Source organism: Mobula birostris, chromosome 10 (genome assembly GCF_030028105.1).
Source record: "Mobula birostris isolate sMobBir1 chromosome 10, sMobBir1.hap1, whole genome shotgun sequence".
Lineage (NCBI taxonomy): Eukaryota > Metazoa > Chordata > Chondrichthyes > Myliobatiformes > Myliobatidae > Mobula > Mobula birostris.
Window position 1 is genome coordinate 33882595 of NC_092379.1, and position 25639 is coordinate 33908233.

General features: G+C 41.9%; 1 protein-coding gene across 2 annotated transcripts in view; it reads left to right on the forward strand.

Moving 5' to 3' along the window:
* Window positions 1-25639, forward strand: part of LOC140203947 (kinesin light chain 1-like) — a 126704-nt gene that overhangs the window by 25019 nt on the left and 76046 nt on the right. For both annotated transcript variants that reach the window (XM_072270141.1, XM_072270142.1), the window contains exons 3-6: window positions 7725-7962; window positions 14728-14955; window positions 17841-17913; window positions 20859-21084. In XM_072270141.1, coding sequence (XP_072126242.1) covers window positions 7738-7962; window positions 14728-14955; window positions 17841-17913; window positions 20859-21084 — 752 coding nt within the window. In that variant the 5' untranslated portion in view covers window positions 7725-7737. The remainder of the gene's footprint in view (window positions 1-7724; window positions 7963-14727; window positions 14956-17840; window positions 17914-20858; window positions 21085-25639) is intronic.

Genomic DNA, 25639 nt, shown 5'->3' on the forward strand with positions numbered 1-25639 from the left:
GTTGCTTGAATTTCCAGCATCTGCAGAATTCCTGTTGTTTGCTAATTAATTAGGTGCCGCCCATAATTGTCAGCCCAGATCAGTGCCGATTTCCCATTGCCTCGTCTCTGATCTGGGCCGACAATTATATGTCGGCGGCACCTAGTTAATTAGCATGTTTATTTCGGCTTTTTTCTTAAAGGTGTGCCGTGTGCCTCCCGGCTACCTTTGCATTCTCCGCGAATCGGTATCTGTCCGTGGCCTGGGGACTGGGGTGGTGGGACACTGGGGTGTCATCTCGTCGCCTGTTTCCATTAGAGCAGGCAGCTCATCTTCTCCTATGACTGCCTGCCTCGATGTTGAAGGTCGAGGTTCGTCGTCTGCTGTGGCTGATGTGGAAGGCTTGCTTGACTGCTGAGACTCGCGTATTTTTCTATCACGCAGTTCTTTAATAAGGACTCAAACCATCCTGCAAATATCCCCTAAACCAACGTACCCTTTCAAAATTAAAGTCGTACTTTATCATTACTCATTCGGTTTCGATTGTTATCCTTTTTTCTTCCAATTGCATCAGCTCTTCATCTGTCAGTTCTTGGTGATGGGATGCCAAAACCTCTTCAATATCATCTTCGTCAACTTCCACAAGCCAAACTCATGTTGTCCTTACATCGTTCACCACGATCAAAACGCTTAATTATGTCTAGTTTTACCGTAAGTTTAACACCCTTACGAGCTCTTTCAGGCTTTTCCGATACCATAGAACACATCTTGCAAATAGCTGCTCACAGGCTCGTGTTTAAGCAATGCCGGGGAGAATCCGGAGGAGAGCGGCTGCTTGGGGCGCGCTGCCTTTTATCGCGCTCTGAATTTTTTTTCGTAACAGTGAAAACACCTTCTGAAAGCGAAAATAGGGTACTAATGTAGGTCTTTCGTAACAGTGAGGTTTCGTAAAGCGAAAAGAGTGGTGACTGTGTGAAACACCCTGCCAGGGTGGTGGTAGAGGCCAATACATTAGTGGCATTTAAGAAACTCTTAGACAGGCACGTGTATGCAGGAGGGAAGGATTTGATTGATCTTGGAGTAGGTTAAAATGTTGGCATAAAAATGTGGGGCAAGTGGCCTGAACTGTGGTATGTAATATTCTATGTTCTAATGGCAGCCAAGCTCAAACTTATTTTCACAATGTCTGCTGGACAGTGATCAGTGATAATGCCCAGCCATTGGAAGGTGATAATTCAGTAAGATCTAATCTGCTTTGCCTGCACCCAAGCTCTGAATTAGGGTTAAAAAATACTCAAGGCCATTAACCCAGTATGTTAGCTGAGCAGCCCATATCTCCTCTGATTTCTCTCCCTCATCTTCATAGCCTTTGAGTCAGCTTTGTCTTCAAAAATATGTTGGTCAGAGTTTTCATCCTAAAACAGTACAGCATGGGAAACAGACCCCTTTAGCCCATCTGTTCAGTTTCGATGCTTTGCAGGTAAACGAAGTGATGAGGATTCTTTATTCTGCATCAGGTACCTCATACTGGCATTAAACTCTCAGGTATAACACAGCAATTGTTTATTTAAAGCTCTGCCACTAATTTCTCAAGAGTACCTTGTACCAGTGGGAATTTTATTTCCATTTTTCAGTTCCATTTAGGCGTGGTTTTAAAACTACAACAGACAAGGCTGCATTTGAACTGTTGTAAGTCACAGGTAAATTCCAATGCATTAGCCATGACATTCTCAACAAGATCTCATTATTGAATCATAACTTCTTATTTGTGATACCTTGAATCAACAGTATACTCCTCTCACACAAAGGTTGCCACCTTAAGTTGCTGAGGCATTAGTCAGACTGTACTTGGAGTATTGTGAACAGTTTTGGGCTCCTTATCTAAGAAAGGATCTGCTGGCATGGAGAGGTTCCAGAGGAGGTTCACAAGAATGATCCTGGGAGTGAGAGAGTCCGGAATTTAGAAGAATGAGGAGGAACCAATCGAATATTAAAATACCTAGATAAAGTGGATGTGAAAAGGATGTTCCTGTAGTGAGAGAGTCTACGACCAGAGGGCAATCTCAGAAGGACATCCATTTAGAACAGAGATGAGGAGGAATTTCTATAGCCATAGGGCAGTAAATGTGTGGAATTCATTGCCACATACGGCTGTGAAGGCCAAGACATTGAGTATACTTAAAGAGGTGGTTGATGGGATCTTAATTAGTAAGGGTGTCAAAGGTTACGAGGAGAAGGCAGGACAATGGGGTTGAGAAGGATGATAAGTCAGCTAAAATGGAATGGCGGACAGACTTGATGGGCCAATTGGGCTAACTCGGCACCTATGCCTTATGGTGTTAAGGCCTTAAATATGACACCCACTGTTTAAATGGTTGCCTGGTACTAAATCTGAGCTGACCACTCAACTTGCAACAACTGAGTTCTGGAGTGGTCTCAAGCTCAGTGACTACAGATTCATCTATTTGATTCAAGCCTTGGATTTGGTGAGTGTCGATGAGTACTGCGACCCTCAAAATAGAAACTTCCTCAAAATGTGCTCCCAGCAGAAGTTCTGATAGGAATCCTTCCAGAGAGGCAGAGTGAACCACTCATACTAAAGCTTTGATAGTTCATCAAGATGTTCACCTGACCTAATGCTGCTAATGGAGGGAGGAGAAGATGGTGGCGCGGCGCAGCGCGCGTGGCCGTTGCAATTGAATATCGATATGTGTAATTAGGGGGCCATGCATCAACCCGGATTTGATGGGGACAGGCATGAGAAAGCGCAGAGGAACATCTGGTGAAACTTCTGAAATGCCTGCTTCGCTGCCGCTGCTACTGTACGATCGAGAATCTCTGGAGACTAAGGCCCCAAATCCTCGGCTTTGCGTATCGCCTGTTGCTGGGGCTGGGGTTGAAATGCTCGGCAGAGATGGTGCTGGGTGCATCGGTGTCGGGGAGCTGGTTGGAGGCTCGGAGTTTTCGGACGGACTCGGAGTTGGACTGTGGTCGGATGCTGCATCGGCAAGTTGGCGGCGCTGGAGGTTTACCGTCTGCGTGAGATGATGGGACTTTCGAGTGACTCTGAGACTATTACTGTGCCATGGTCTGTTCTTATCAAATTACGGTATTGCTTTGCACTGTTGTAACTATATGTTATAATTATGTGGTTTTTGTTAGTTTTTAAGTCGGTTTGTCATGTGTTTTCGGGATATCATTCTGGAAAAACATTTTTATCATTTCTTAATGCATGCATTACTAAATGACAATAAAAGGGGACTGCGTGTCCTCATAATCATAATCATAATGATTAGAGAAGATTTTGGTATGTCACTCGCAAATTTCTACAGATGTACGATGGAGAGCATTCTGACCGTATGGAGGGGCTATTGCACAGGATTGGAAAAAGCTGCAGAGGACTACAAACTCAGCCAGGTCCATCGTTGGCAGTAGCCTCCCCAGAATCACAAACATCTTCAAAAGGCGATGCCTCAAAAAGGCGACACCAATCATTAAGGATGCACATCACCCATGACAATACTCTCTTCTCATTACTACCATCGGGAAGGAGGTACAGGAGCCTGAATATTATACACTCAACATTTCAGGAACAGCTTCTTCCCCTGTTCCATCAGATGTCTGAACTGACAGTGAACCCATGAACACTGCCTTACTGTATTTGCTCATTTTTTGCATTACTTATTTAATTTTTCTTAATGTTTCTTAATAGTTTTTTTATGTATTGCACTTTACTGCTGCTGTAAAACAACAGATTTCACAGCATATGTCAGTGATATTAAACCTGATTCTGATTGTCCTTTATCTGCATACTGCTGCCGAACGGAGGTAGGGTGAGGAGGAGGTGGAAGACCAGTAAAAATAACAGTGTAACCCTCTTTCTCAATTTTAAAATCTGAAGGTAATTCTGTTTATTTTCCAGATATCACACTTGTGTATGCCATTTTGAGTCATCCTTGGTTCCCACCTCACCCTCCTTCTACTGTTCCCGTCTGCCTACCTCAGCTCCTTTATTTAGTTTATTAGGTCAGCATGGTATGTAATGGTTAGCATAATGTTTTACAGCAGCAGGAACCTGGGTTCAATTCAATTCCTGCCACTTCTGTAAGGAGTTTGAATGTTCTCCATTGACGATGTGGGTTTCCTTTGGTGGTCCAGTTTTCTCCCATTTTCCAAAAGTGTATTGGTTAGGGTTAATAAAGTGTTGGCATGCGCTGTTGGTACCAGAAGCATGGCGACACTTGCAAGCTGCCCCCAGCACGTCCTCAGATTGTGTTGGTCATTGATGCAAATGATGTATTTCACTGTATGTCTTGATGTACTTGTGACAAGTAAAGCTAAACTTTCATCTTTAATCTTTGGTCCCATGCTCCACTTAACCCGTCCTATCTAATGCGACCATCTGCAGCCTCTTTTTGCCTCCACCTATCTCCTCCCAGCTTCTGTCTCTTTTCTCTTTTCCCACAGTCTCCTCCTCCAAGTGCCTATAACTCCTTACCTGAAGCCACCTATCTCTTGTCAGCTCCTGTCCCGCACCTCCTCCTTGCCTTTTTATGCTGGCTATCTCGCCTCTACTCTTTTCGGTCTTGACCTGGAAAAGCTACTGTTCATTTCCCTCCACAGACTCTGCCTGACTTGTGAGTTCCTCCAGCAGTTTATTTGTTGCTGCATATTCACCCTCATCCAAGTGGCACAATTCGTTACAGTGGATCCCAATACAGTAATTTTCTTAAGAGGAAGAGTGCTAATTATTGTCTGACAGTCTGGAATTCACTAGCTTTACATCTTCAGTTTATGACCCACTTTAATAACCTTAGTTTGTCATTTAGAACCATAGGGCAGTTTGCCAGCTGAACATCACAGTCGTGCTTTCCTATACCTGTGGGAGGTTAGCTGAACGTCACTGTTCTTTCTGGCTGGACTTGTCAGTAAAGTGAGTATTTCCATAAATCTTGCATTTAAAATCCTTGCTGACTGGTGAAATGTTATGTTGGGACCAAGTTTTGGCAATCCAAAATTATGCTTGCATCAGAGTTTTATTGCAGATGAGTTTTGCTGGTTATTGAGGAGTAAGGAAGGGTTCAGGTCAGTATCTATGGCATATAGTATCCTGGAGTATAAATGCGAGAACAACCTTTACAGAATCCTGTAATCCACGTCACCGTGTGACAGTGTAATCCACCAGTAATTACAGCACATTTGAAGGAGCTGCAAATGCACGAGGAGAAGCATTGTTTGTCTACAGCGTGAGGCGAAAAAATGAAAGCTAATGAAACAGGATGGAGAATTTATGCTGTTTCTACACATTCTGTGGTTTTACCTTGAATGTTTTACCTACCTCCTATATCAGATGAACTTTTTCAGTCAACGCCTGCAGCAACATTGTAAGTGAATGCAAAATTGACGTGTTTGTCATGATGCTACATAGATCAGTCAAAGTAATCCTGCTCCCCTCCCCCATATCTTATTCTTTCTTTCCTGCCTTGAGGCCCTCCCTCTTCAGTCTCCGCTAGGAATTCCTTCTGTTCAGCTTCGAGCATGACAGATGGTTCCCGTCTTCCACATGAATAATTCTGTTGTAAAATAGGCACCAAAAAACAAATACTTTCCAATTTTCCCTAAATGTATCAGATGGTGGAATTTTTAATTTTATTTTTTTTCATACACTCACTGGCCACTTTATTAGGTTGACATTATGTGTATGTTAGTAATCTTCTGCTGCAGTAGCCCAACCACTCTAGGTTTGATGTGTTGCACGTTCACAGATGCTCTTTTGCATATCGCTGTTGTAACACGTGGTTATTGAAAGGTTGCCTTTCTGTCAGTTTGAACTGGTCTGGCCATTCTCCTCTGACCTCTCTCATTAACAAGGCCTTTACATTTAAAGAAATGCTGCTCACTGGGTGTTTTTTTTTGTTTCTCACACCATTCTCTGTAAACTCTAGAGACTGCTATATGTGAAAATCCAAGGAGATTAGCAGTTTTTGAGATACTCAAACCGCCCAGTCTGGCACCAACAATCATCCCACGGTCAAAGTCACTTAGATCGTACTTCCTCCCCATTCTAATGTTTGATCCGAATAACAACTGAACTTCTTGACTGTGACCGCATGTTTTTATGCATTGAGTTGCTGCCACATGATATTTGCATTAACGAGCAGGTGTACCTAATAAAGTGGCCACTAAGTGTATTTCATTTTGTATTTCGTTTGCAGATGTTAGTTTGAGAAACTAGAGGTGCCTCTCTTGTTAAGTCACAGTGATCCTTATTGAACACAACTGTGGGAAAACTAAGGGTGAAATAAATCAGTTTGAAACATTTCTCTGACAGACAAAATGTTTATTAACACTCAAAATATTAGAGGAACTCAGCATTTTGGAGGAATTGTGTATTCCTCTCCATAAGTGCTGGAGGTCGGGCAGCGTCAACGGACAGGAGTAAAGAGATGACATTTCAGGGAACCTTCATCAGGACCCTGGTCTTTATTGTTCGTTCTCATTTGGTTTCTTAATCATCCGCAAGAAAGAGCACAAAATTCTGTATATATCCCGAAAAACAGGTTAAATTTTGATTCTTGTAAGACCACTTTACTTGCCCACACCTGTACTGCATGTTAACTCATAAACACAAGAGATTCTGCAGATGCTGGAAATCCAGAGTAACACACATGAATTGCTTGGAATTCAGCAGGTCAGGCAGTGTTTATGGAGAGGAATGAAGTTTCAGGCCTTTGTCAGTCTGGTATTTTGTATGCATTACTCTGCATATCAACTCATTGTACCTGAAATATTCCAAGACTTTTCTGGATGATGTACAGAATAATGTTTCCAATTGGCATAAATTCAGATTCCTGCATGACCCCCTTTGTGCCGTCATTGAAGGAGTTCCTTAAATTATATACAACAGGCATACTAAGATCTTGCCCATGTTTAAACATTTTTTGGGGAAGTACTTGACTATGGGAGGTTTCTCTGTTTTTGCCCCTTCCCAGATTTCTGTGGTAGCATTCAAGTTTATTTGTTGTCAACGTGGGTATAACTGCTGCAAAAATTAGCTTTTTGTACTACAGTACATGATCACTGACAGGTTGTGAAAGTTGTAGTTTTATGGTACAGTATGTATAAATTACTGTGAGTTCCAATAAGAAGTATAAAAAATAAGTAGTGCAGAAAGAGAGCAAAATGTGAATATTACATGTTACTATAAACTTAAGTTGTATAAATTACACATAACTTAGACTTATGCTAAATAGACAGTGCAATAAGCAGACAACAACTTGAGAGGAATAAAGGTATAGGCCAAGCTGTTGTCAGGTTCTTTGGGTCAGTTTGGGATTGGGCATTGGGAAAGAAGCTGCTGTTGAACATTGCAGTGTAGCTCATCAGGCTCCTGTACCTCCTGCCTAATGGCAACATGAAAAATAGGGCATAACCCAAATGATGAGGGTCCCACTTTCCTGAGTCATCACCTCTTGTAGATGTCCTTGATAGTGGGGAGAATGTACCTGTCATGGAGATGACTGAGTCCAATGCATGGGCCATTTTTAATTTCAACACCTGCCTCAAATCAATATATTGAGCACATACTAGAGATAAGTAATCTGGGGTCTTCAGGTCTGTGTCACTAAGAAATCCAGAGATCTAGATTTTTGGGGCAAGCATTTTGGTTTCCGTTGCTGGGAATTCTGTTCCTGTGTAAATGTATGTTTACTGTCACTGATGGTCTGTTTGCATCGTGTGCACAGGAGCTAGTGCGACATGTCCACAGCAGTGCAGCTGAGTGCAGATGAGATCATCACTGGCACCAAGCAAGTCATCCAGGGGTTGGAGGCACTGAAAAACGAGAATAACAGCATCCTGCAGAACTTGCAAGAGACTCTGAATGGATTGAAGGAAGATGAAGAAGTGCACCTGGTGCAAGAGAAGACCTGCCTGATCCAGAGGTCACTGGAGATGATTGAGCTAGGACTGAGTGAAGCTCAGGTAGGATAAAGTGTTGATCATTTTCCTAGGGGATGGATTTTCAAATGTGTGCCTGTAAGGTGGTCCTTGCTGCGGGAAAAATGAGGGAATGTCTCTGAACTACCACTGTTCCTTCTTCAGACAAGTTCCCCTGTTTTAGAACATAGAACATAGTGCAGTATGGACCCTTCAGCCAACAATGTTGTGCTGACCTTTTAACCTACAATAAGATCAATCTAACCCTTTCCTCCTACATGTAGCCTTCCATTTATCTTTCACCCATGTGCCTTTCTAAGAATCTCTTAAATGTCCATAGGACAATAGGAACAGAATTAGGCCGTTAGGCCCATCGAGTCTGCTCCACCATTCTATCATGAGTGATTTACTTACTATCTTTTCAACCCCATTCTCATGCCTTCTACTCATAGCCTTTGAAGCCCTTACTAATAAAAAAACCTATCAGCCTCTGTTTCACATATACCCAATGACTCGGCCTCCACAACCATATGTGGCAATGAATTCCACAGATTCTCAACCTTCTGGCGAAGAAATTCCTCCTCATCTCTGTTCCAAAGGGATGTCCATCTATTCTGAGGCTGTGCCTTCTGGTTTTAGACTTCCCATTATAGGAAATATCCCCTCCACACCTACTCCATCTAGGCCTTTTGATATTCAAAGATATCCCTTGCACCTTATTTTACTAAACTCCAGCAAGTACAAAGCTAGAGCTATCAAACTCCCCTCATATGTTAACCATGTCATTCCTGGCATCATTTTCATGAACTTCCTCTGAATCCTGTCCAGTTGCAGCTCATCTTTTTTTAGGTAATGGGCCCAAAACTACTCACAATATTCTCAGTGTGGTCTGACCAATGCCCTGAGAGCATATTCCATACATTTACCACTCTCTCTATAAAAAGAAACTTATCTCTGACAAGCAATAAATAACGGATGGGGTACGAGGGGGAGGTGGGGCATTAGGGGAAGTTAGAGAAGTCGATGTTCATGCCATCAGGTTGGAGGCTACCCAGACGGAATATAAGGTGTTGTTCCTCCAACCTGAGTGTGGCTTCATCTTTACAGTAGAGGAGGCCGTGGATAGACATGTCAGAATGGGAATGGGATGTGGAATTAAAATGTGTGGCCACTGGGAGATCCTGCTTTCTCTGGCGGACAGAGCATAGGTGTTCAGCAAAGCGGTCTCCCAGTCTGCGTCGGGTCTCGCCAATATATAGAAGGCCACATCGGGAGCACCGGACGCAGTATATCACCCCAGCCGACTCACAGGTGAAGTGTCGCCTCACCTGGAAGGACTGTTTGGGGCCCTGAATGGTGTTGAGGGAGGAAGTGTAAGGGCATGTGTAGCACTTGTTCCGCTTACAAGGATAAGTGCCAGGAGGGAGATCAGTGGGGAGGGATGGGGGGGACGGACGAATGGACAAGGGAGTCTACGCTCTGTCCGCCAGAGAAAGCAAGATCTCCCAGTGGCCACACATTTTAATTCCACATCCCATTCCCATTCTGACATGTCTATCCACGGCCTCCTCTACTGTAAAGATGAAGCCACACTCAGGTTGGAGGAACAACACCTTATATTCCGTCTGGGTAGCCTCCAACCTGATGGCATGAACATCGACTTCTCTAACTTCCGCTAATGCCCCATCTCCCCCTCGTACCCCATCCGTTATTTATTTTTATACACACATTCTTTCTCTCACGCTCCTTTTTCTCCCTCTGTTCCCTCTGACTATACCCCTTACCCATCCTCTGGGTGCCCCCCCACCGTCTTTCTCCCCGGACCTCCTGTCCCATGATCCTCTCATATCCCCTTTGCCAATCACCTGTCCAGCTCTTGGCTCCATCCCTCCACCTCCTGTCTTCTCCGATCATTTTGAATCTCCCCCTCCCCCTCCCACTTTCAAATCTCTTACTAACTCTTCCTTCAGTTAGTCCTGACGAAGAGTCTGGGCCTGAAACGTCGACTGTACCTCTTCCTAGAGATGCTGCCTGGCCTGCTGCGTTCACCAGCAACTTTGATGTGTGTTGCTTGAATTTCCAGTACCTGCAGAATTCCTGTTGTTTGCGTTTTTATCTCTGACAAGGTAATAAGGTATAGACGCAAAACCAGCCCATACACCCCTTTCGACATGCTCCACCATTCAGTGAGTTAATGGCTACTCTTACCTTGGACTCAGCTTCACTTTCCTGCCTGCTCCCCATAACCACTGATTTATCTGTAGCCTCAAAATCTGATACTGTATTAGTTTATTATTAACAGACTTCCTGAGATACCCAAAACAAAAGGTTTTCACCAAACTGTGTCATCCAAACAGATCATGTTGTACATAATTATATCCAGGGCGGCACAATAGTGTGGCAGTCAGCATAATGCTTTACAGCACCATAAACCTGTATTTAATTACTGCCACTGTAAGAACTTGTACGTTCTCCCTGTGATAGGGTGGGTTTCCTCTGGGTCCTTCCCACATTCCAAAGACATACAAGTTTGGGTTTGTAAGTTGTGGAATGCAACCAGAGCACCCGGAGGAAACTCATATAGTCACAGGAAAATGTACAAACTTCCTGCAGGCAGCAGCAGAAACTGAACCCCAATCACTGACGTTGTAATAGCATTACAGTACTATTACAGTACATGTTCTGTCGTGCCATGTACCATGCCATGTTCAGCAGTAGTTCAAAGTATGTTTTATTATCAAAGTCTGTATAAATTATACAACCTTGAGATTCTTCTGCTTAACAGGTAGCCACAAAACAAGGAACCCAAAAGAACCCAATTTAAAAAAAAAACCAACACCTGATGCACAAAGAGGAAAAAAATCAAATCAAGTCAAATCATGCAAACAATAAAGCAAGCCTCAGCATTAAGGACGAAATTGAGTCCATAAACCCAAAGCTGGGAGCAGCTGGAGTGGGCCCATAAGTCTCAGTCTCCGTCCATAATGAAGCTCGCAGACACTAAGCCTGCAGCAGCCAGGGCACAACACAACCTCAGCCTCATTTCAGAGGACCTGTCCCGGGCCCAGCATGTAGATTCAATTATAAAGAAACCTCAGCATTGTCTCTATTCCTTAAGAGTTTCTGAAATTTTGGCATGACATCTATAACTATGACTAGATGTGTGGTGGACAATATGTTGACCAGCTGCACTACCGCCTGGTTTGGAAACACCTGTGCCCTTGAATGGAAAATCCTACAAAAGGTATACATTTATACAGAGTGCTGTCACAAGAAAGCAGCATCCTCATCAGGGACCCCTACCACCCAGGTCATGGTCCCTTCTCTCTGCTGCCATCAGGAAGAAGGTACAGGAGCCTCAGAACTCACACCACCAGGTTCAGGAACAGTTATTACCCCTCAGTCATCAGGCTCTTGAACCAAAAGGGATAACTTCACTCAACTTCACTTCCCCCATCGTTGAACTCTTTCCTCAAACAATGGACTCACTTTTAAGAACTCTTCATCTTATGTTCTTGATATTTATTAATAATTATTATTATTATTATTTCCCTTTTTTCCCCTTTCTTTTGTATTTCCACAGTTTGTTGTTTTTTGCACACTGGTTGTTCACCCTGTTGGTGAAGTCTTTGATTGATTCTATTATAGTTACTGGCTGTATTGGGTATGCCCACAAGAAAATGAACCTGAGGGTTGTAGGTACAGTACATGGTAACATATATGTACTTCAATAATAAATTTACTTTGAACTTTGAGCTAAATGGCTGTCCTTTATTCTGAGACTGTGACCTCTGGTTCTAGATTCATCAGCTGAGAGAAATGTCCTCCTTGCCTCCACTCTATCTAGAAAGATTAAATGAGATCACCTCTCATTTTATTAAACTCTGACAAATAAAGACATTGTCTACAAATTTCTCCCCTCATATATCAGACACACCATGCTGTTATTTTCATGACACATGGACTCCAAGAGAGTGTGAAGTTTATTGCCACTTACATCTTGCCATTTGTTCACTTAATGTAAGTTTACAGCATAGAGTTTGCAGGAAGGCAGAAGAAAATGACACCTTACCCCTGTGTGTAAAGAGTTTTTAAGATACTAAGATTTTAAGGCATCTGTTCAGAACATGCCTTTTCATTGCTATGCTAGTTATTGGGTCCATAGACTTTAACTGAATTATGTTGACAGAACTGCTCTCTATAGCTAAATAAAACTATGGAAGGTCAATTTATGACATAGAATTTTGCTGATCCTGACTTATGGAATAAAAGCCATTAACCTGTATCTTAAGAAATTTTTACCCTTAAAATGTTTACTTTTCATAAAAGGTTTGGATAAGAGATGAATGAACTAGATCATGTTTAAACTAATCCCACTGCCTGGACTTGTATCAAGGCTGGGTTAGATCAGCCTGGAGACATGTTTGCCATAGCTTCTCTACACAGTGGAACAAACCATGACTGGAGGAGGATCTCAAGATACTCAAAAATGTAAATAGATTTAAATAATTTAAAAAAATTATAGAAGGAGATATTGTCTGAAAATTTCCTAGATTTTACGTCAGTTTAACATCTCTAGTTCCACTGCCAGGGGAAGGTGAAAGCTTGTCTAATTTGTTGCTTGGAGCAATTGCTTCATTCAGAACAGCTCTTCGTTGCAACAGATTCAATGAAGTCATATAGTCATACAGCACAGAAACAGGCCCTTCATCCCATCAAGACCATTGTTTACACTAATCCTTCATTATTCCCAATATTTATTCCCCCACAATCTCATCAATATTCTAGTAGTAGTGCGATCACTCAAATTGAGCATGATGTTCTCCTAAGGTGTTGTCTATTGGTGGTGTCACGTGATCGGCAACAATGAATATCAATCGAATTGAGTGAGGTTTTATAAAAACAATCAAACATTTATTAAACTCTGCTCAATATTAAAAATAAACAAGCAAACGGATCTTAACTGTAAGTAAACTGCTATGCGGCCATTTAACAAACTGCCACTCAGTACTAGTTCTTAAAGCAATAAATGTGAAAACAGTTCTTAAAGTGGTAAATTCAAACACAGTTCTTAGAATGGCAAATTCAAAAGTCCAAGAGATTTATACAGTCAATTAGGAGAGACTTTCCTGAAGTAAAGAATTCCTTGAAGACACAACGTCACGGCCGATCCCAGCCAGATCCTGCCTCGTTCAAGATTCACAACAACGGAAATAAAACAGTTTAAAAGCAATGACCTTTCCCTCTGGATAATAGATACTGCACAACCTTTCTGCTGCTTTTAGCAGAGGCTATCTCATGCAGATCACTCTTGCTTGAACGAATTCAATAATGGCCGATCCTTTCAACCGTCCGACAACTCCTTCAGGTTCCCGTCTTCACTCTCGAATATTACTGAAAAGGTACATCAACAAATCTGGCAACTATTGGTTAAACTGCCTGCCCAACACTTTTGTACCTTATAATAGAAAGTAAAACTTCGTTTAAATCAAAATTGCGTCATAAGGCAAATACACAGCGGAGCGGAATATCTGGCTAACGTTCTAACTGGAAAACTAACTGCGTCACCCCAGGGGTCTCCTTTTATACCCGTGGTGAACATGTCATCACATGACCTCACATCGGTGGGAAAATTACATCAGGTGACCTCCAAAAGACCATTACGTCATGGTTATAAGACAGTCACAAGATATCCATGAGGTATGTAACAGTGGGTCCTCATGTGGTTGGAGAGACCAATCCAGGATCCACATATTCTGGTGCAACGTGGACACAATTAAGTGGTAGCTGTAGTTAATGATTTGGTTGTTCATTTTCTTCTGTCGCAGCTGCCGCTTCTTCTGTACAGCATGGAGAGATTGCTCTCATGTAGTGCAGCTCCCTGTTTTAACAGATAGCCTTCATCTAATCTATTGAGTGCAATGTCTTCCCAGTTTTTGGATGTAATGTTGAATTTCTTCAGGCTAATGTTACCTTTGAAGTATTTTCTTTGCCTACCAGGGGCTCGCCGACCTTCCTTCAACTGGGAGTAAAGGGTCTGATTGGGGAGATATGAGCTAGGCACCTGGAAAACATGACTAATCAAAGTTTGTGTTGCTTTATCAATACACTACCACTCTTTGACACTTAGTGGTGATTTGGCCCTACTGGCCAATTAACTTGATTACTTACTCATCCTTGATATATGGGAGGAATCTGGAGTACCCGGAGGAAACCATTGCAGTCACAGAGAAACCATATTAACTGCACACAGACAGCACCAAAGGTTAGGATTGAATCCTGATCTCTGGCATTTGGAGGCAATGACTCTACTGCTGTACCACCTTATCGAATTATACTTCTGCTAATTTATCTCTTGATAGGAATTAATTAAAAACATAGTGATAAAGCTAAATAAAGAAAAACAAAGCGCTTGCCTGTACTTTAATTAATCAAGGCCAGATACCTCATTTAAATAGAGAGTGTTGCGCTGTTTTAAGGTATTGCTTGTTCACACCTGAAGGGCCAGATGCAAAGTGCATCCAGGTCTTCAGTTCAGCATAACAAAGAGGAAGGTCAGATATACTCCTGCACAAGCAAAAAAAGTCAAGGTTGAGCAAACTTATTAGGATATGGCCAAAACTACAACAAAGTCAATTCCTGGAGAGATTTGGAGGCCTTCAGATAGCTTTTATTTTAGAGTTAAAGCACAAAATGTTGCACATGCTACTTATCTGAAGTAAAAACAGCAACTCTAACATTTCTGCCTCTGCCGATGCTGCCCAATCTGCTGAGTATTCCAACTTTTTCTGTGTACTTTGTGTATTTCAGGTGGTGACAGCTCTGTCTAACCACCTCAGTATGGTGGAGGCCGAGAAGCAGAAGCTGAGGGCACAGGTTCGCCGTCTGTGCCAGGAGAACCAGTGGCTGCGGGATGAGTTAGCCGGCACCCAGCAGAAGCTGCAGAAAAGCGAGCAGACAGTGGCGCAGCTGGAGGAGGAAAAGAAGCACCTGGAGTTCATGAACCAAATGAAGAAATATGATGACGAGGAAGCAGCGGTATGTCAGCACTCATTTATTGTTATTTATTTAAAGATATAGCATGGCAACAAGCCCTTCTGGTCCAACGAGCCTGTGCTGCCCATGTAACCAATTAACCTATAAATCTGGCAGTCTGTAGAATGTGGGAGGGAACTGGAGCATCCAGAGGAAACTCGTGTTGTCACAGGGAGAATAGGGAGACAGCGACAGGAATTAAACCGGGTCGCTCGCACTGTAAAGCAGTACCATTGTATATTTAATATTTTAGTAACATTTAAGTAATATTGTAAATATATTGTTTGATTAAGCATTATTTGTTTACATAATTCATTACGGATTATATCTAAATGGATGTTGATGGCATAGGTCATTATGCCACCATGTCATATGTGAGAGCCCCACTAAAGAAAAGAAACTAAGTACCTGGGTATCCCCAGCTCTGTGTTTTTCTTACAGTTAGTTTTTGGAATTACAAAATGTAACAGTGGAATTCAGGAAGTTTTATAATGAACCTGAGATGACTACCTTCCTTTTGAAGTGCAGCACATTTTCCTTCTTTGGAAGGGGAGAGTGGGAGAGACGTTAAGGGAAAAAAAAGCACAGTATGTGTTTTTCAGAAGGGAGAGAGACGGTCAAGTTTAAAAAAAAAAGGCAGAATATAGACAAAAATCTTGGGTTCATAAACAGTGAATATCAGGTGATAATAATAAATACAAAAAAGCAGAAATGATGGCTACATTGGAAAGATAGATACGTTCAATTGCACCACAGATAACTGGATTCTGATCAAATTGTGCAATATTTTGAAGCAAATAAAATAACCAATGAAAAGGAAGTGCTAATGTTGCTGAGTGCAAGAGGTGAAAAAACACACAGTTTGCATAGAAGTTTGACTGCTGCAACCAAATCAGCCGAATGAGGTTTGCTGATATCATGAACGTAATGCAGGAACATTTAGAACTGAAACCATTGTTGATTGCAAAACAATTTAGTTAAGTATAATCAAAAGGAAGGGGAGTCCCCTCTAGCTCAATCAGCCCACACTACCCAGTTATACCCATGTGACCAATTAAACTTTGGGATGTGAGCAGAAATCGAAGCAGCCAAAGAAAACCCATGTAATCATGGGAGAACGTATAAACTCCTTGCAGACGGTGCTGGGAATTAAACCTGGGTTTGCAAGCACTGTAATAGCATTATGCTAACTATTACGCCATGGAGAAAAATATATAGTACTTCGGGTACAAGGGGATTTGTTAAATAGCTCACTCACAGGGCCGGTTTACAGAAAATAGGTTGAACAGCCTAGTTCCAGTAATGGGCAATTTTGTGACAATTGCATATATTCTCAATGCAAGCTGAAATTGATTTGCTCATTTTTGTCTACCAGTCCAGGACACACAGCTAGAAATGGTTGAAATTAATTTAAAAGCTGTAATATGAATTCAACAGTCCTCTGCTCATAAGTCACCTTGTTTTAATTGGAAAGGGTTTTGCTAAAGTGTCTGTCATAAATTCTGTTTCCTGTGCTCTTTGTGTTGACATGTTTTTCTGAATGAGTTGATTTCGACTGCTGGACCAGTCACTGAGGTCCATGTACAGATAACATCCAAAGCCTTACCAAGCTGTGGCCATATTGAATCAGATCCAAGTCTAAGGATACATCATAATGCCCAAATCACGGATTTGGACTTTACATTGCATAGTATAGCAGTTTGCATAAAGTTTCACAGTGCCCGCAATCAAAAGATTGGGGTTCAATTCCAGCTGTTATCTGTGAGGGGTTTGTACATTCACCCTGTGACTCTGTGGATTTCCTCCGGGTGCTTTGGTTTCCCGCCACATTCCAGAAGGTGTCTAGGTTGGGGTTAGTTATGGACAGACCTTGTTGCCATCTGAAGTGTAGAGGCACTTGTAGGCTGTCCCCAGCACATCTGCGGGCTATTGACAGAAATGACGCATTTCACTGTATGTTTCTATGTACATGTGGCAAATCAAGCTAATCTTTAAATCAGTAATCTGGTCCAGTCAACCTCAAGTAGAAAAGCTGCTGCTTTAGTTTCATTTGACAGCGCTCAGTAGTTTTTGGTTTGTTCATCACTTGTCTTCCTAGCTAAGGTCCACCACCAGTCTCTCTCCCTGTTGCTCTGGGCCCACTGTGCACAAAAAAACAGCCTGGGATGTGGCATATGTACAACACAGCAATGAAGTCAAACAATGCCAACTGTTAAATTTGTTTCTGAAGAGGGAGTTGCTACCTCTTTTCAAAAACATTCTGACCTGAGCCTGATGCTTAAATGGTTCCATTTACCCTTTGGTTGAGTAGCCGGGTTCTAAAGTTATAGCTCCAGCTCACCCTGTGGTCAGGCATTCCCAGTTTTCTTGTCTCCATCCTAAAAAGTTCTCCCACAGCAATCTGCAATCCCTTATCTATTTCACTTTCATGGCCACTGAAATTCTCACATGCCGGTCAGTCAAGTAGTTTCTGAACTGTGTTGAATTAGGGTGTAGAATTGTTATTTTCTTGTAGTGTAACTTTCCTATGCTTGCTTGTGATCATTCAGTGAAATTTCCAGCAATTACAGTGCAGTTGTTTATATATTTTTCTAGAAACTCTGTAGTTTTCTGTAGCAGGTGTCACTACACTAAATTCTGGCTATTTTATAGGTTAATTGTCACTGGAATTTTTGATCTCTAGTCTGAGTATGAGTCAACCACAGCTGCTTTTTCCTTTATCCCTCTCTTGATAGTTTTCTGCTTTTGTAACGCTTAATAAAGCGATCGTAAGCAATAAGTCTTATACCTCATTCTAGAGTTTGGATCATAAAAGTATCAGGATCCATCAATGGTATTGTATATATGATTTTTTCATGACATTTCTTCCTAATTTGTTATTTTTTCAGGAAGACAAAGACAGTGCGTTGTCAAGAGGATCACTGGATGATCTTTTTCCAAATGAGGATGACCAGAGTCAGTGTATGTATTGTGTAAATGTTGAGTCAAACAATGCTAATGTTTTATTGAACTCATTCACAGGATTTGAGCATAATTTATTGCCCATTCCTTATTGTCTGGAGAAGTAATGGTTTATTATTGTCACATGTACTGTAACACTATGGAAAACAGGTTTTATTTTTTTTTACTTTATTTCAGAGATATAGCATGTTGACAGGCCCCTTCAGTGCAATCAGCCTGTACCCAATTAAACCCATGTGACCAATGTTTTGCATGCCATCCATACCAATTATTTCATTACATTAGTATATCAAGGAAGTGCAAGGGAAAAGCAGTAACAATGCAGAGAAATTATACAGGGCCATGATGAGGCAGATTGAGATCAAACGTTAATCTTTATCATGCAAGGGGTGTGTTCAAGAGTCTTCTAACAGCTGTAGTTGAGCCTGGTTGTGTATATTTTCAGGCTTTTGTAACTTCTACCCAATGGAAGAGGGGAGAAGAGAGAATGACTGAGATGGGAAGGGTCTTTGTAGATGCTTTCCAAGGCTGGAGGAAGTGTAGAATGAGTTGATTCTAGATTCATTTATTATCAAAGAATGTATACATTATACAACCTTGAGATGGCTTGCTTACAGGTAGCCACAAAGCAAGAAACCCAAAAGAACCCAATTAAAGAAAAAAAGAATACAAATAAAAATAAAAGACCCATACTTGATGCGCAAGAGAGGAAAATAAATAAAAATCATGCAAACAATTGAAGCGAACAACAGCATTCTGAACCAAAAATGAGTCCTCAGATCCGAACCCCGGAGCAGCCCAGAGTAGGCCCAATGCCTCGATTATCAGTTCATCTATTAGCAGGCACAGGGCACAGCAGCCGGGGCAGTCTTCATCACCTCAGTGTCTTGGAGATGACCATCACAGAGAACGAGTGAAATCAGTTCTCATCCTGACCGACGCACTGTCTTTTCAGCCTGTCGATGGAGGGGGGGCTGGTTTTGTGAAGGACATAATGTGCCATTTTGTTGACGGCATATTCAGAGCAGGTTGCCTGCCATACCAAGCTATGATGTATCGTGATAGGAAGTTAGTGGTGAGCTGTAGCTGTGTTAAAGGTGCTCATCCTGTGTGTGCTGTTTTTCAAGCAACTAAATTCCCTGCCAGGCTAATTCAGAGTGAGGATGAAAGCTGCTGGTCAGTAGTCACATGCAGGCCAGACCAGATAAGTACAACAGAATCCCTTCCGTAAAGGATCTTGTCGATCTGGGTATGGTTTTGTGAAATCTTTCGTCTGCCAGGAATTCATCACTCCCAGTCATTAGCCAGGCAGAGAGTTAACAATCAGCTCCATATCTGATTTGAAAAGCTTTTCCTTTATAATTCGGCTTCTCCTCCCTCAAAGTTATGTACAGTTTGCTGGAGGTGAAAGTTGGAATGGGGGAATTACTTGCTGACTTTGATATTGCCAGGATCTGAAATTGATCAGACAACCAATTCAGGTAAAATTCTTCAGGCTTGAGGCATTCCAATAGATAGGCATAAAAAAAATTCTCAGGTAAGTCCCAAGATCTTATTAACAATATCGCGAGAACACACAGAAATAAAAGATAATTAGGTCAAAATTGAAAGTTACTCCTGTTACTTTGTCCTGTTAAATATGCGGTTGGCTTAGAGACATAGTCATGTAATTGAACCAGGGCCTTCAACCCGTTCGTCTATGACAGCTGTGTTGCCTTGTGAGCTCACCCATTTAATCATGTTTACCTTATCTTTCGAAACCTCTCCCTTCCATGTACTTACCCAGATGGCTTTTAAATGTTGCTCATGTGTCTGCCTCAACTACTATTTCTGACTGCTCATTTCAAATACACCCCACCCTTTGAATGAAGAGGCTGCTTCTGATGTCCCTTTTAAATCTCTCACCTCTAATCTTAAACCAATGCTGTCTGGTTTTTAGTACCCCCTCCTTGAGAAAAAGACTATGTACTCTTCTCTACCTTCTCTATGCCCTTCATGATCTCCATCAGGTCACTCAATCTTCTACATTACAGGAAATAAAGTCCTAGTCTATGCAACCTCTCCTTGTAACTCAGGCTCCCCAAGTGCAGGTAACATCCTGGTAAATCTTTCTGTACTCTTTCTAGTTTAATAACATCTTTCCTATAACAGGGCGATCAAAACTATACACAATGCTCCAACATCGTTTTTAACTGCACCATAACTTTCAAACTCCTATGCTGTGCCCTGACTGATGAAGACCAGCATGCCAAAAGCCTTCGTCATCATCTTATCTATTTGTGACACCACTTCCAGTGAATTATACATTTATACTCCTCGGTCCTAACATTCACTGTAAAAGTCCTACTCTCATTTAATATCCCAAAATTGCCATGCCTCACATTTATCTGGGTTGAAAGCCACTTGTCAATCCTCAGTCTGTATATCTTGCTAATCAAGATATTCCTGTAATTTTTCTTTACCTTTTGCACTATTTACAGTGCTGCCTATTTTTCGTAACCATCCACATATCTAGGGTTGTATGTGACCCTGGCATGTCTACATCCCCAGATAGTCCAAAATGAATAGGCTCGGGGGTGGGTGATCCTGAAGAGCCTATACCGCCAGATAATTCAAAACAAAAAGTGGTACTGCGATAGCCTTGTACAGCTTGCTTAAAGTTGAAGGAGGAACTCCTCATATTCTGTCTGGGTAACACCTCATATTCTGGATTTATCCCCCTTCATTTCTAGTCCTGACGACGGGTCTCAGCTCAAAATGTCTTGTGTTTATTCCTCTCCATAGATGCTGCTTGACTTGCTGAGTTCATGCAGCATTTTGTTTGTGATGCATAAATAGGACCTTTATGACTAAAGTAAAGGAGGGGGAATGAAGATGGGTGGGGCTGGGATATGGGAGGTAGTTGTGGAAGTCATTGATTTGTGATCATGTTCTGGGCCTGGCAGTGCACCAGTCAGGCAGCAGTGCGGCCGCAGCAGCGCAGCAAGGTGGCTACGAGATCCCAGCAAGGCTGCGAACGCTCCACAACCTGGTCATACAGTATGCCTCGCAGGGCCGTTATGAAGTGGCTGTCCCACTTTGTAAGCAAGCCCTAGAAGACCTGGAGAAAACATCAGGACATAACCACCCCGACGTGGCCACTATGTTAAATATCCTGGCTCTAGTATACAGGTAAGATGCATTCTTTTAATAAATGACTCTGCCATCAGTTTTAACAACAAATATTGTAAACACAAGAGATTCTGTAGATGCTGGATATGGGTCTCTGTCCAAAACATCAACTCCTTATTCCTTTCCATAGAAGCAGCCTGACCTGTTGAGCTCCTCCAGCATTTTATGTGTGTTGTACTTAATATTGGCACAATTAAGAATCTTGGAATTATATCAAGCTTAGACTAATTGCTTATAGGACAGGCATGACTTTAAGGTGATTGAAGAAAAGTATAGGAGAATGTCAGAGGTAAGTTTTATTTGCACGGAGAGTGGTGGATGTGTGAATACATTACTGGGGAAGAGCAGAGGCAGATACATTAGGGGCATTTAAGAGCCTTTTAGATAGGCATATAGTGAAAGAAAAATGAACAGCTATGTGGGAGGAAAGGGTTAGATACTTCTTGGATTAGATCCAAAGGTCTATAAGACATAGGAGCAGAATTAGGCCATTCAGCCCATCGAGTCTGCTCCACCATTCCATCATGGCTGATCCTGGACCCCACTCAACCCCATACACCTGCCTTCTCACCATATCCTTTGATGCCCTGACAGATCAGGAAGCTATTAATTTCCGCTTTAAATATACCTACAGACTTGGCCTCTGCTGCAGTCTATGGCAGAGCATTCCACAGATTCAGTCCCCTCTGGCTAAAAGAATTCCTCCTTACCTCTGTTCTATAAGGTCACCCCTCAATTTTGAGGCTGTGTCCTCTAGTTCTGGATAACCCCACTTTAGGAAACACTTTCTCTACATCCACCTTACCTAGTCCTTTCAACATTCGGTAGGCTTCAATGAGATTCCCCCCCCCCCCCCGCCCCCAACATTCTTCTAAATTCCAGGCCCAAAGCTGCCAAATGCTTCTGATATGTTAACCACTTCCTTCCCAAATTCATCCTCGTGAACCTCCTCTGACTCTTTTCAATGACAACACATCCTTTCTGAGATATTGGGCCCAAAACTGTTGACAATACTCCAGGTGTGCCCTGACTTGTGTCTTATAAAGCCTCAGCATTATCTCCTTGCTTTTATATCCTACTCCCCTTGAAATAAATGGCAACATTGCATTTGCCTTCTTTACCACAGACTCAACCTGTAAATTAATCTTCTGGGAGTCGTGCACAAGGACTCCCAAGTCCCTTTGCCCCTCTGATGTTTGAATTTTTTCCCCTCTTAGATAATAGTGTGCACTATTATTCCTTTTACCAAAACGCATTATCATATATTTCCCAACACCGTATTCCATCTGCCACTTTTTTGCCCATTCTTCCAATTAGTCTAAGTCCTGCTGCAATCGCATTGCTTCCTCATCACTACCTACCCCTCCACCTATCTTTGTATCATCCACAAAGCCATCAATTCCATTATCTAAATCAGTGACTAACAACTACTGACGCCGGAGTAATACTACTCGTCACTGGCAGCCAACCAGAAAAGGCCCCCTTTTTTCCCCACTTGCTGCCTCCTGCCTGTCAGTCGTTCCTCTATTCATACCAGTATCTTTCCTGTAACGCCACAGGATTTTATGTTGTGAAGCAGCATAATGAGTGGTACCTTATCAAATGCCTTCTGAAAATTAAAGTAAATGATATCCACTGCCTCTCCTTTGTCCATCCTACGTATCACTTTCTCGAAGAACTCTTAACAGATTTGTCAGGTAAGATTTCCCTTTACAGAAACCATGCTGTCTCTGATTGATTTTATCATTAGTCTCCAAGTATCCTGAAACCTCACCCTTAATGATAGAATCCAGCACTTTCCCACCCACTGAAGTTAGGTTAATTGGCCTATAATTTCCTTTCTTTTGCCTTCCTCCCTTCTTAAAGAGTGGAGTGACATTTGCAATCTTCCAGTCCTCCGGGACCATGCAGAACCAAGTGATTCTTGAAGATCATGACAATGCATCCATTATCTCTTCAACAACCTCTCTCAGGATTCTGGAATGTGGTCCAGGTGACTTATCCACCTTAAGACCTTTGAGTTTACCTACCATTTTTTCCTTTGTAATAGCAATGGCACTCACTCCTGCTCCCTGACACTTACAAACCTCTGGCACACTGCTAGTGTCTTCCAAAGTGAAGACAGATGCAAAGTACCCATTAGGTTCATCTGCCATTTCTTTGTCCCCCATTACTACCTCTCCAGCATTATTTTCCAGTGGTCCAATATCAACTGTCACCTCCCTTTTACTCTTTATATAACTGAATAACTTTTAGTATTCTGCTTTATATTATTGACTAGTTTTCCCTCATATTTCATCTTTTCCCATCTTACAGCTTTTTTTAGTTGCCTTTTATTTGGATTTTAAAAGCATCCCAATCATCCACTTTCTACTCACTTTTACTACATTATATGTCCTTTCCTTGGCTTTTATGCAGTCCTTAACTTCCCTTGTCAGCCACAGATACCTACCCTCTCATTTGAGAACAACTTCTGTGGGACATATCTATCCTGCACCTTGTGATCTATTCCCAGAAACTTCAGCCACCTCTGTTCTGCCGTCATCCCCACCAGTATCCCCCTCCAATACCTTAGGCAACTCCACTCTCATGCCCCTGTAATTCCATTTATTCCATTGCAAAGGAATACTGATACATGTGATTTATGCTTCTCCCTTTCAAACTTCAATCATATTATGATCACTTTCTCCTAAGGGTTCCTTTATGTTAAGCTCCCTAATAAGATGGGCACAACATTGTGGGCCAAAACACCTGTACTGTTCTATGAAATGTATGCCTAGTTGATGTATGTTAACCTCAGCTGATCACTTTAAAATTGCTGAGACTACAGGTCATAGTTTAACTCAGCTAGAGGTTAATGAATCAGCTAGATCTCTGGGGTCTTGTCGCTTTCCATCTGTATTAAGATCAATTAATTTTAAAAACATTTCCATTTGTAGAGGGCTTCTGGGAATGTCTCGCTACTTGAGAAAATAATTTGTTCTTTATATAATGAACTTCCTAAATCTGTTGTAAATCTACCTTGTGAGAACATGCAGTGATAACAGTGCTGTACTTTCATGGTTTAATCTACACCAATATGAATTTATCTTTCTGCCCAGTACACACCTGTGCCCCATATTTACAAATGTTCCCTTTCCGACTGTCTGGGTGACTGAATAAGTAAATGTCAATAATGAAACTGGAGTTGGATTTTCACATTCTCCAAGCTGTTAACTTTCCTGCAGCTGTTATAGAGAGCAGTTGTGCTGTGAATGGAGTGACAAGAAGTGAATGAACAGTAATTATAGAGTCATTGCAAAATGGTGCAGTAAACAGTCTACTGAGGAACTTAGTGGGTCATTAGACCATAAAACATTGGAGCAGAATTAGGCCATTTAACCCTCTGCCATTCGATCGTGGCTGATCTTTCCTTTCAACCCCATTCTCCTGCCTTTTCCCTGTAACCCTTGACGCTTTTACACATCACAAACCTATCAACCTCTACTTTAAATATACCCAGTGACTTGGCCTCCGCAGGCATTTATCACCCTCTGGATTGAGCCGCCTCTGTGGAGGGTGGAGGGTTGTGGAAGGAATTGTCAAAATTTTATATTATTTGTTGGTCCAAGTTCTAGCATCTGCAGTCTGTTTTGTTCCCGGATGACTGTAGGATCTTGTTCTGCACAAGTTGACTGCTAGAATTTCTAAATTACAAATACAACCATGCTCCTGCAACTGTCTGAAAGCAAGTGAGATTTTCATCCCTGAGCTATACAGCTTCAGCACGTCTTGCATCTTTGCAACATAGGAAATATCCTAAGGGACTTCACCGAAGGATCACAAAGCAAAATTTGGTATTAAGCCATATTAGTGCAAGTAGCAGTGAGCTCGGCCATTGAAATTGGCTTTGGAAAGTGTTGTAGAAAATGTTAGAGATATTTTGGGAGTGAGAATTCTAGAGCTTAGAGCTTAGGCAGTTAAGAACATAACCTGCTGCCAATGGCAGAAATGCACATTGTTCAGGTGGTCAAAAGGAAAAGAGTATTGAGATTTCAGAAAGAGAGTTGTATGGTTGGCAGAGTTACAGAGAGCGGGGGAAGGATTTCCATTGGTCAAGGTTTCCACTCTAACCACTGTCCAGTGAGCACTGCTACAACGACACATGTCAGGTAAAAGCAGGGTGAGCCTCAATTGTCACATCATCCACACTCCCTACATTAGTGCGATCGAACGCACTTGTGCGAGGCTTAGGAGGGTGACAGCTGTTCTGTCAAAAAGGGAATAAAACAACACTATGGCGAGGGTCCAGATCTCCTCGTCAGCTGGTATTATAGAGCTCTTTTAATACTCAGTGGATTATTAAGAAAGCCATATGTTGCACCTACAACAATCAACCCATTATATTTCTATCATTCTTCACTGTTTGGTGTTGTTAATGCAAATAATGTTGGAAGGAATCATCATCTCCCTTCCAGATTCCAACAGGGTGTTTTAGCTGGTGAACAATACTTTGCTGTGAATCTCTAGCACAGCCTCTCTAATCCTGCCGCAGCCTCTCCTAAGTATTTTTGCG